At 39.9% G+C, this 12,222-nt stretch overlaps 1 protein-coding gene across 2 annotated transcripts in view; it reads right to left on the bottom strand.

Moving 5' to 3' along the window:
- Positions 1-1,009: 1,009 nt before the first annotated feature.
- The window catches only part of ASXL2 (ASXL transcriptional regulator 2), a 146,556-nt gene continuing 135,343 nt past the window's right edge, over positions 1,010-12,222 (bottom strand). For both annotated transcript variants that reach the window (XM_054677738.2, XM_016948191.4), the window contains one exon: positions 1,010-11,707. In XM_054677738.2, the coding sequence (XP_054533713.1) occupies positions 9,260-11,707 (2,448 nt within the window). In that variant the 3' untranslated portion in view covers positions 1,010-9,259. The remainder of the gene's footprint in view (positions 11,708-12,222) is intronic.

Genomic DNA, 12,222 nt, shown 5'->3' with positions numbered 1-12,222 from the left:
TTTCACTTAGCATGTCTTCAAGGCTTATCCATGTTGTAGCATGACAGCATTTTCTTTTTTATAAGGCTAATATTCATTTTGTTTATCCATTTGTCAATGAACATTTGAGTTGCTTCTACCTTATGACTGTGAACAATGCTAAAAACATTGACATACAAATGTGTTCACGTCCCTGCTTCCACTTCTTTGAGGTGTATACCTAGAAATGGAATTGCTGGATCACATAATTAATTTTTTGAGTATGGTTTAACCACCATACTGTTATCCAAAATGGCTGTATTTAACATTTTCACCAGCAATGCACAAGGCCCTTTGTGCAATTCCAGTCTTTTGCCCATTTTTTGTTTTCGAGTTCTTTATGTATTTTCAATATTATCAGATAAATGACTTGCAAATATATATATCCTCCCATTCTGTGAAATGTCCTTTGAAGCACAATTTAAAAACCGTTTTATCTATTTTTCTTTTGCTGTCCATGCTTTTGGCGTAACATTCAAGAAATCATTGTCAAATCCAATTGTGAAACTCTCCGTTTTCTTCTAAGACTTTCATAATTTTCCCCGAGTTAATTTTTGTATATTGTGTAAGGGTCCAACTTCATTCTTTTGCATGTGGATATCACATTTTCCCAACAGCACTTGTTGAAGACTGCCCCTTCCCCATTGACTGAGCTTGGCGCTCATGTTGAAAATCACTTGACCATGTATGTGAGCAGTTATTTCTGGGCTATTGTATTCCATTGGTTTATATGTCTGTCTTTATGCCAGGACCACACCTTTGTGATTACTGCAGCTTTGTAGTATGGGTTTCCTTTTCATTTCTGAAAGATACACTGTCTGGCTCATGTTGAATTCTTAAACCCCCTTTGTTTTCTGACAAGATTAGCACTCTCTGTAATACCAACTTTAGTTAGGACCCAGGGACAGCTGTGCACAGAGGACTAGATAACAAGCAGGTAAGCCATTCCACATGCTGACTGCTTTCTTTGGAAAAGAAAAGGCATAGTCGCTAGAGTAAAACTGTATGCCTTTATTCAACATAGAATGAGTCAGTAAAATATGGTTTGTCTATGTGCAGAAACATACATTCAACTTCGAAGAAGGTTGTTTTTATACGACCAATGAAACAGCCTAAAAGTGACAGGAAAGAAGACGATAGTGAGGAGCTAAAAGGCAGAGTTTATTTGTCAAAGTGCTAAGGCCTATGCGCACAAAGATTTCAAGTGAATAAGAATTACATAGGGTAATTTCTTCCATTCCGACTTCTCTTAGTGCTGGTGAAGGGTGCAATGCAGTCACAGAATTAAGACAGGTTTTTTTTCTAAAAAAAATAGGTCAAAGCACTTACAGCTAAGTGTTTTTTTTTTTCTTTCAAATTTCTAGAGTTTCATTTGTTATGTTCTCTAGATCTTTCATGGATTCTAGAAATTTTGTGAATTCTCCGAGAACTTGCTCTTTAATCAGTACTTTATTATTAGAGAATAAATTAAGATGTTTGTCCCAACCTAGAATCTGTCTCCTTATCTAACAAAGGGGTAACCAAATCCAAGACTCTGGAAGCATCTGATTAACTTAAAATGTGTGCAAAGTGATTATATGTAGGTTAAGCTGGGGTCACTACTGAAGAAGTCTCCAAACTACTGAAACTTGCCTGAAAATCTAAAATGAAAAGAACTGCTGACTTCGGGTCAAAGCCCAACTCTATTATAATCTCCAAGCTCTAGGTATCTGAAGACATTAGCTTCTGTTTTTTAAAAGAATGTAAAATTTTATGTATGATACTTTCCATAGGAAAGACATAAACTTTGTGTAAAATAGTTCTAAAGTATCTTCAGATATTTTGGTAACATTTAATGCACTGCTTTCTAATTGGGCTAATTTGAATCTTAAATATTTTGAGAATCCCTGATTAAACTTAATAAAAGTATTGACTCAAGTTGGTCTAATATAGTGTTTAGGAAGCCAAGTTCCATTTCACTTAACAGACGGAGGTGCACAGCCCTAAATCCTGATTAGTGGCAAAAGCCACCACAGTTCAATAGAAAACTATTCCTTATCCTACAGAATGTCTCAAATCAAACTCCAGGTTACACTCATGGCAATTCAACATTACATTAAGTGAATCTAAAATCTTAAAAAGAAATCTCTCAAAAATGGAATAAGCTACTTAATTCAAAGTTTACTTATATCCATTTAAAACCAAATTCCAGGTTATCTTTCTTCTCCCTAAGGCATCCTCTAGGTTTTACAATTAAGAAGAAAATCAGGATTTTTAAAAATTCCCTTTAGGTTCTTTTGGGTTTGAAGAAGCACGAAAAGCGAGGTTGAAGTTACTTTTCAGGAAAACCCACTATTTAGCCACAGCCCATCTCCAAGTTGATCCTTTCTGGCTCTTTTCCTGGTTTTGCTTTTTCTTCCTGTTACAAGATCTCCTTCCAGGGAATGCCTTTTTAGGTTAAGGCAGAAAGTTACATGGAAGTACAGAGTCTATACAGTCTCTATGAAAAACAAAAACAAAACCCAATCTATTATTAAATGTTACCAAGTATTAGGAAAACTGAGGACACTCATCCTCCTGGTTCCTGGACAGAGACTACGTTACATAGTGGAATACACCAAATTCTTCTTTAAAAAGCACTAGAGTCCTGCTGAAGCCCTTTTTAATTCAAGTTGTGACTTAAGAGAAAAAAGGAAAAGCCACTTCTACATTAGAATAGGACACAAAAGTAATTTTATCCATTATGGAGAAAAACTGGGATGCAACAATTCCAAATGAAGAGATACAGTTACTTATCATCTATAAGATGAAAATCATGTTTTAAGAAAAATTCCCTTTAGCTTCTTTTAGGTTTGAACAGTGACAGGAAAGCTGCATTATTTACCCAACTGTATTTGAAAGGGTTAGTTTAACAAAACACTAACTTACTGACCTAAATTAACTACTGACAGAGATTGCTGTTGGCCTGCTTCTAATTTAGATGTTAAGAGATTTCTTGAAATTTCTATAGACAACTTTAGCTATTCCAACAATAGTTCTCAAAAAAGGTGCATTTTATTAATATGGCTCCTCATTTCCACACTTTTTTCATCTAGGGACCTTCTTTCTTCATGTATTTGCCACTACTGTGTCCAGTGTCTCAAACACTTCCATTTCATAACTCATTTAAATTTTCAACCTATCTTGGGAAAAAGGTAGTATTACTCCTTGAGCCTAGAACTAAAAACATGCTGCATAGGCACTACTTTAGGAAAACCTTTCTGCAACTTACATGACTATTTTTGCTTACCTTTGCATAACCAGCACTTTAGTGCTTAGTGCACAGTAGGTGCTCTATAAATACTTGAATTAGTAAATAACATGATTTGTACATAAAAAGTTACCAGACTTCTAAAGACCAGCTGAGGTCAAGTAGTCTCAGAAGCAATGAACACGGGTTTCTGACTCAGTGAAGTAAATAAAGGGTAGCTGGGGATCCAGGTTGAAGCTGCCTTGTCTTCTGGTATGTTGCCTTCTCCCTCAGCTCCAGACCAACTCTACTTGCAGGCACCCATGTCATCACCTGAATATAAATTTATCTTCCCACAAGATAGGAGACCCATCTAAATAATGATAAATATGTACCAGAAATAGGGAATCAATCTTTGTAAATGGTCATTATGGATTAGTTTATACACATTTAAATATTTTACCTTCATTCTTATTATATATGGAAATTATGAAGATGCTGATGTCCCCTGAGACTTAAGAAGTTTCCTTTAGAAACAGCACATTTTCAGCTAAGATCTAGACTGCTGTTCTCTTGGAAGGCTGAATTATCTCCAACGTCTTGGGACAACCCAGATATCTGACATTCCAGTATTTGAAAAATAAAAACTGTCTTTTAAAAAGCCAATGTATCCTTACATTAACTTCCAAAATATATTTTTTCTTTTCAGTGAAAGTAACCACAGCTGGGCAATTATGGGAACTAGTGAACTACAATAAAAAGTCAGTTTTATGGGTCATCAAGATACACTCTCGCAAATCTGACCTTAACAATTTTTCTTTTAGGTCATCAATGATTCGATATATTATTCATTTGTTAAAAAATGGGCTATATACTTTTCTTTTTAAAGACGATGTAGGCACCATTTTGCTCCTATCATATCCTAAAATCAAGTATTTACTTTGCAGCCACAAAATGAGTTCTCGTGGATTAGACAGCAATCTCGGTATGGGCACATAGACAACCTCTCCTACCAACTGGCTCAGACCTCATTTCCATAGCTACCCTTCCTGACCCAGAGGAGTTCAAAATTCAAGTGTCAAATGCTGAAACAGAACCTAATCAAGGCACAGGTGTTTCTCTTCACATTATTTTCCTTGCTCTTTGACCTCTCCAGATTAGACGGGCAGGAAGGACATGACTGGCTATGAAACTCACTTCTGAGAGAACTGGGAAACGGAAAAAAAAAATTTCTATCATCTTCAAGAAACTATTTCTTCACACTCCCCTAAGGCCTGGAAAGTGGTGGCAGTAAATGTCAACCACTGTGGAGAAAGGAAAACCTATTTTTCCCCCCGAGATATTTCCTTACCATTCTTTGATTTAGGAGCAAACAATGGGCACATTAATAAAGAGGCTGCACCGCATTTCTTCACTTTTCCAGTAATGTTAGGGGGTTAGGAGACAAAACAGATTAAGGGAGAAAACATGGAGACAGACAGATAAGGAAAATTTAATCAGTTTTACTTAAATTCCAAAAGAAATACACTACCCTGATTTATCACCAAGTTCCTCATTTTACTCTCTTCCATACAATCTGTGGGAACCATCCCATAGGAGTATAAGGCAGTAACTGAGGACTCTTACCCACGCCACTCTCAGATGTATGTCAAACCTCAAGATTCACCAAAAAACTCCAAGGTTTTTATTTTCACTTTTAATGATCTTTTACTTAATAATAAAATGAAAAATAAGAATATAGGAATACATACAATCTATATACATATATTTATTGCAAATACTTAAAATTCTTATGTAAAATGATTTTCTATATTTGTGAAAAAATATGACTTTTTAAATGGTGTTGACACCAACTTCTCTGTACATACCCTCAATTCCAATGTTAACAATTCCTTTAAAAAGGCAAAAGACACAAAAGTTTAGCATTTACCAAACCAGTCTGTACAAACCTTACAGCCAGAAGGGAAAAAAATAGCTTGTGGTAAATAAGTCAATTTTCTTTTAAAATAAAAAATAAACCCCAAAACTATTCCCCTTATTGCATTTTTCTGAAATAATCTGAGTGTCTTTAGAGTAACTTCCTTTGAAATAATTTGTGCCTTAACAGTGAGGTCCTACATCAAACATACCATATATGAGAAATTCAAAGTCTTCCACTGTCACTTTTTACAGATATTAAAATATATATTACTTAAAATATATTACTGGAAAGCTATTTTTAAAATTGATCTTCAATAGTTGTATCAAATGTAAAGCATTAAAAAAAATAAAGTAACCAAGAATCTACGAAGCTATTGCTTCAACTTTAGGAAATGTTTTACCTACTGTTCTCTTTCAATAGGTTTGTAGGTATTGAAACATGGTAGGAAAGGCCCCTGCCTATCACCATGTTTCTCAAAGTCTCTTTGGACTATTCTATAAATTGAGCTGAAAACTACCCTTGGCCAAGTTACTTACTTAGCACACTGTTGTAAGGAGATGGGGAGACTTTTCCCTCCTTGCTATGATGTGAAACCTCTAGGTCAAAGAGAAAACACTCTGGCACTGCTCACTGACAGTGAGTTCTAGAAATAAACAGCAGTGTAATGACCAGAGAAGTCTCCCCACTCCTCAACCCCATTATAGCAAATCACTTCACCAGAGAGTTATTTATGGCTCTCTAAGGTGGAGAAAGGCAATAATAAGGAACAGAATGTTAACTATCAGGTCATTAGTATGTATGACTTTGCACCTTCACCTGGAAGGCAATGAGGTCTTCCTTTGGCTATTTAAATCTGAGATAAGCTCTAAAACATGTACATCAGTACATGTATGCCTTCACAGCCCAATAAGTATGCTCTCTCCACCCCAAGTTTCCCATTTGCCAGCTCTTATTCTTAGAAATGTTACATGAAATACCACAGATAGCTTCAGTATCTTGAGCATAGGGGTTATGGAACAAGTAGGACAAACAACTCCAGGCTATTTGGCTTTATTTTCTGTTTAATAGGATGGAGAATTCTAATTCTCCAAAATTATTTAAGATTCAGGGAGACTTCTTTACTAGACAACTTAGAATCTTTATAAACAAGACTGAGGCTATATTATTGATGCTATCTCCTGGGGTGACCTGCAGTGGAGGACATCTGAAGGCTAGATGGGGGTGCACGGGAGGCATATGCATCAGGCATAATGCCTGACTAGTCACTGGAAATAATGCCAGGTCATACCCTAAGAATAAGCTCAGCATTTATTAAAACTTTTCAGATTGGGATGAAAGGTAAAACAACTCAAAAAACTAAGGTAAAGATTGCTTTAAAGGTGCTGCTGGAGTACCATACTAATAAAGGTTTTGTTTCTACTGCTTCATTTTCTAAAAGGCCAGATTGTAATGTGTTTTTTTTTTTTTAATTTTTCTGTTCAGCTTTTAAGATGAATGGCTTTCCACTTGAAACCTCTGTGTTGAAACCAACTGATAAATAGACTGGTATTCAAGTTACTACCCAACTGAGAGAACTTAACTGTTCTCTCGTCTGGTCAAGATTGAGGCAGTGTATCTAGTTGGCAATATCTGTTTTAGGAGTATTCCTAAATGCAAATATTTAGCTGAGTATTATTTGTTAAGATAATCTAGTGAACAGCAATGTTTAGGACCTATCTATAAGAGCCTGGGTCAAGATGAAGAGGCACAATATGGTTTGCTCTCTAAACGGACTTAAAAATCCCTGATACCTTTCCTCCTTTCCTAGTTATAGTCTGTTCATCCTTAAGTTAAGGGTAGCACAGAGGAAAACCTTTCTGACAGGAAAAAGGTAAAGCAGAAAAATCACTTTCATCAATCCAAACTGGTAACTGACATTTAGCATGGAGTCAATTCCAAAACTCTCAACCTCTTCCAGCATGCAGACCAGCCCTCGGCCCTGGCACTAAGGTGGAGTGAACGGGTAGGGCAGGGAGAGTTCTATGCAGCAACAGGTCTCTTTAAACCCTTCTTGGATTGCCCAAAGTACTGAATATTTGGGAGCACCATTATTTCTGTTTTCTACTGGTTCTTGGCTTGAAAATATACTCCTTATCCCCAATCCTTGCAGCCTTCTTATCTCTTAGCTGTGTGTGCTGGAAGAAAGGAGAAAGATGGACAGACATATCGTTCTGGTTGAAGCTGGAACACAGATATTAATCCTATATTGGCCTTGGGCCACAAAAAAGCCAGAAGTGAAAAGTGAAAAACAGTGAAGTGAGTTTCTTACGGAGAGGAGCGGAGCAGGGGCTGTGGGAAAGCATAGAAGAGTGTGTGATGTGGGGGTGGGGTGGGCAGTGATGGGTAGTAGAACGGGGGCAAAACAGAGATTATTATTGCCCATTTTCTCCTAATCTGGAATGTGACTTAACAAGTTTAAACTGTTCTGCATTTTGTAAATATCACATCCTGAATATGAAGGACAAATACAACTGTACTATGTTGCATTAACATTTGTACTTTACCCATTCCAAATTAGGAGACTTGAAATCAATATGCAAATGATGCAAATTGACACTCCCCCATTTAATACAAAATTCTGTTAAACTGCAGGTTTATTTTAATGTTCCTTAACCATGACCTAAATATTATGTACTCACAATTTCTTCAGTCACTAGAGAAGGATTTAAAAACAAAAAAGGAAACAAGAAAGAAAAAGAAACAAAAACAAGCAACCAAAAAACCTTTAGGGCTCATTTTCCTTCCTTTCCAGATGTTCCCTTAGCCATTCAGAAGCCCCTTTCCATTAGAAATTTCTAGTGCTCAGACAGCAGTAATCCAAACAAGGGCTATATTTTCTAAAACAGGAAAAGTGTCTTGTATTGTGTATGTGTGTGTACATACACGTATGTGTAAAGTAAGATATAATAAGATGATGTCATCCTGTTCAGATGCCTGGGAGGTCAAAACAGGTTGAACAGAATGAACAAATGTGGCATTGGTGAGCTTTTCTACCGGCAACAGCAGCTGACTATCTAGCACTAGGTTAACAGGTTGGGAGAGAAGAGGAAAAGAGAAGCGACCTTGTTCTAGTGTCAAAACTGTTTTCCAAAGTTCTTTACGTTCAATTTAACAGTTTCTGTGGTTTCACTCCCCTTGCTCAACAAGATGTAGCTCAAATCACCCAATCACTAACACTTTCCTGTTCATTTTATACGAGTATTTCAAAATTGTTAGTTACCACGAATGACTAAGTGCGGGGATAGGGTATTTTTGCTGGAATTGTTGCACTGCACAGCCTGTAACAACACAGGGGGTCCCAGAGAGGCACACCCTTCACGGACTACATTCACTGTCTCAGGGCAGGGGGTGGGATTAGGGAACAGCAGGGATCCACAAATTCCAAGCAGATTGCGTGGCAACAGTACCAGTAACTAGTAACTAGTACAGTAGAAGCCAAGAACCAAGTCAGGGCTTTCAGGGTCTGAAACACTACCTGTGAAATGAATTCCTTACCAAAAATTTCAATTTAAGAAGATTCCACCTAAGGTAAAGGGACTGAGTAAAACCCTGAATCCAAGTCCTGCAAAGGCTGAATAATCTATGAATAACCTGCGGCCAGACTGTCCAGACAAAATCAGTGTGAATGGTCATTTCTTTAGACCATTCCTTCACTTTCCTTTTCCTAGCTTCCTAGGAAATGTCAGAAGGGAGACAGCTTCCTTTTACCATGCCGGCATTAAACTTTTCTCAGTCACAAGTAGTAGAACATTAATCTGAATTCAAAGTAATACATTATTACCTAAACACTTGGAAAAATAATGTTAAACAAAATGTGACATATTTACATGATTTTGTAAGTGCAAACTTGTCACAAATTCACAAAGTCTTGCTTGACTTAGACTTACTATACAAGGTGCTCTTCCTCTAAAATGTAAAAAATCTGTACTTTGTATTCCTGATTAAGTAACATTTGTCTCTGAAGACAACTGAAACCTACTTGTTTATTTCTGTGATTCCAAAAGGACGCAAAAAACCCAACTGGTCAACCCTTCCCTTCCCCCTCCTTTACAGTGTATCTCTTTCTAGTCTCATTACCGAACGACAAGGCAGGAGACGCACAGTTTGGAGGGGCCGATGCAATCATCATGGCAGAAAGCGCCACAGCCTTTGCACATGATCATGGCTTTCAAGCGGCAGTAACATTTCGAAGGCGTGCCCTCTATGCTGTTCTCTTCGGGGAACGCCTGAACAGGAATGGTCTGGCCATGGCTGCTGGGATTCATAGCTTGGCTAGCAGGGATGGTAGTGACAGTCACTGAAAATGACATGACATCACCTACATTGCTAGATACCTGGCTACCTGGTACAGCAGAGTTATGGTCTATGTCAGATGAGGTGGAGACATTGATCATGCCTCTATAGCTTGGCCCTATCTGGGTGGGGCTTCCATACAACTTCGGGGTTTGCAGGGGTGGAAGGAGTAGGGGCTGGTGGGTGGGGCTGTCTGCAGGCAGAGGAAGAACAGTAGAATTGAAAAGCTCGGGGCTGCTACGGATTGCCTTACCTCTCACTGCATGAGCCATCTGCTTCTGTGCTGCCTGAATTAAATCTCTGGCTAGGGTCTTTTCATCAAATGTTTGGCCTCTAGTGAACAGATAATTCTCCTTACTTAAAGTGGTTTGCTCATTCAATGGTATCTCAGCCTTCACATTCTTGCTAGCTAAGCAATCACTGGTAGAGAGAGTTTCCCTGCTGTGGGGTCCTGAACTTGTGTCACCCTTGCCAGCACTCTGGGAAACCTGGGGCTCCTCTTTCACCGTGACAGATTCCTGCTCATCACCAGTACTTTCCTCATCAGTGTCATCTTCTTTGCTGCTGCTACTCTCTCCTGTTGCATTTTTACAGTCTGTATATCCCATTTTCAAGGCTTCAGTGGGGCTGCTTAGACAAAAACGGTCTTCAGGGTTTACAGAATGGGTCCTCCTAAAGCTCTCTGAGCCCCGGCCGTAGGTAGAAATATTCAGTAAGTAGTGCCCTGCCATTGCAGGTTTGGATGTCCTTCTGCCAGCAAAACCCAGCATGAACCTCTGGCTTGTGGAGATGTCTTCCAGCTGGAAACCTGAGTGAGCGAAGTTGAACTGCGAGGGCGGCACAACTGAGAGAAGATTCTGCCTCCGAACCCTCTGAATGAGAGTCTGAAGGATCTGATCTTGGGTTGCTTTACTTAGTCCTTCTTGGTATTGGTGTGTGTCAACGCTGGAGTCCCTCAGCTCCTTAGCTGAAAAGAGCTGAAGGGGCCTTGGAACCTGGGGGAGCTGCTTACTTTGCAAGGTTTTGCCCAGCTGCTGCTGCGTAGCTGGATGGGACTGTCTCTCATTAACTTCCTCTCTGGTGCTATTTTCTGTTGTGTTGGTACCTATGAGCGCTCCCATCCCCCTTTCCTCTTTTGCAGTCAGTGGAACCGTTTTCATTTCAACTTTGGTGAGAGGTTTAGGCAGAATTTGCTCCATGGGAACATCTTTGCCTTGAAGCAGCTGAGTCACTAAAGGATTATTAGCAGGGATACTAGAGGTTGGTCTTAAAGTGGGTCCATTCATGTTTAAAGAAGTTCCTGGGGTTTTAAGGCTAGAAGCTGCTGGCAAAGTGCTCGAGGGTGGAGCTGATCCAGCAGGTGCTGTAGTTGCACTGACCTGGGGTACAGGAAGCTTTTCTAAAGTGGCTGTGGTCAATAAAGATGTTAAAGGGGAGGGAGTTACAGCCACTGGCACACTAGCATCTGTCTTTGATGAGGCTGAAGGGTTGGGTATATTCTTACTAGGACCTGCTTTGAGCTCAACTGTGCCATCAGCTGCACAATGAACAGGTGAGGCACCTGAGATTAGAGCAGGACCTGTTGGAGAAGGTGCTTTCTCCTGTCTGCAACTACTGGGCCCTTGTGGATGGCTCACAGAGGCCACTGTGGCTGTTGCTCTGGTGGGGTTCAGTTTTTCATTATCCAATTTCTCTATGTGGGCTGGTGATGGGACACTTGTGCATGCTCCACTGACGGCAGGTGTTGGAGGCACTGGGGGGGTTTGCTGTAGTTGTGCTCCAGAGACACTATGAGGCTGTGCCTGGCCTGGGGTGGTCTTGGTCTCAGACTGGGGCTGAGTCTCTGGACCACAGGGTAAAAGCTCTCTCGTACCTCCCCTGCTTCCAGTTCCTGCCAGTTCCAGTGTGGGGCCCTTTCCAGTTTCACTGACTCTGTCTGAGCCTGGACTGCCTCCTCTAGCAGTCTGCCCTTCACCACCCTCTCCTGGACCTTGTCCACCCCCTGGGCCAGGTCCTGGAATGGTCCCTCCAACTGAGGCGGCTGCAGCAGCTGCGGCGGCAGCGGCAGCTGCTGCCCTCTGTGCTTTGACCAGTTGGGCTTTTGCTTTGATGTCTGCAAGAGTTCTGGCTCCTGTTCTGTTAGGACTAGTGATGGAGACTGGAAAACGAGCCCTGGGAGAGACCTGCGATGGATGAAACGGCATGGGGGAGATTCTGGAGACCGGGATCTGAAAGAAGTAGAGGGGAAAAAAACAACAGAGCTTAGTTTTCATTTGTAAGAATAACAAAACTTCATTAGCCCTCACATTTTAAAAACAGATGAACACTACAGTACCTGTGACAAACATGGGTGGTCTATGGCCGAGAGGCCAAACCTTGGAGACAGCAATACTAGTTTGTCTCTAGGGTCCTTACATCCACTTTTTCTATTGGTGCCAAAGACGACTGCTTCCACTCTCACCCCAAATCCCCACACCTCTTTTCCTATCTCAACTCCCTCCTAATGCCACTATTACAAGTGCTTATTATGATACAAAGTTTTCTATGGTATTTGCATTTTTAAAAAGTGTATTTATGTTTGAGAAAGAAGAGAAAAGCAAGCAAGCCAGCCACCCATACCACTACTGTCTTTTAGTTCTTAGCTTTACTACCAAGGTCCAGGGGAAAATATTTGCTCTTCTCTGTTCCACACACACACACACACACACACTTGGGCTGGATTATCTCAAATTACACAGGCTTC

The sequence above is a fragment of the Pan troglodytes genome, chromosome 12 (assembly GCF_028858775.2).
Source record: "Pan troglodytes isolate AG18354 chromosome 12, NHGRI_mPanTro3-v2.0_pri, whole genome shotgun sequence".
Classification (NCBI taxonomy): domain Eukaryota; kingdom Metazoa; phylum Chordata; class Mammalia; order Primates; family Hominidae; genus Pan; species Pan troglodytes.
The sequence above is the reverse complement of the archived record's forward strand: the minus strand, read 5'-3'. Positions and strand labels throughout refer to the sequence as shown.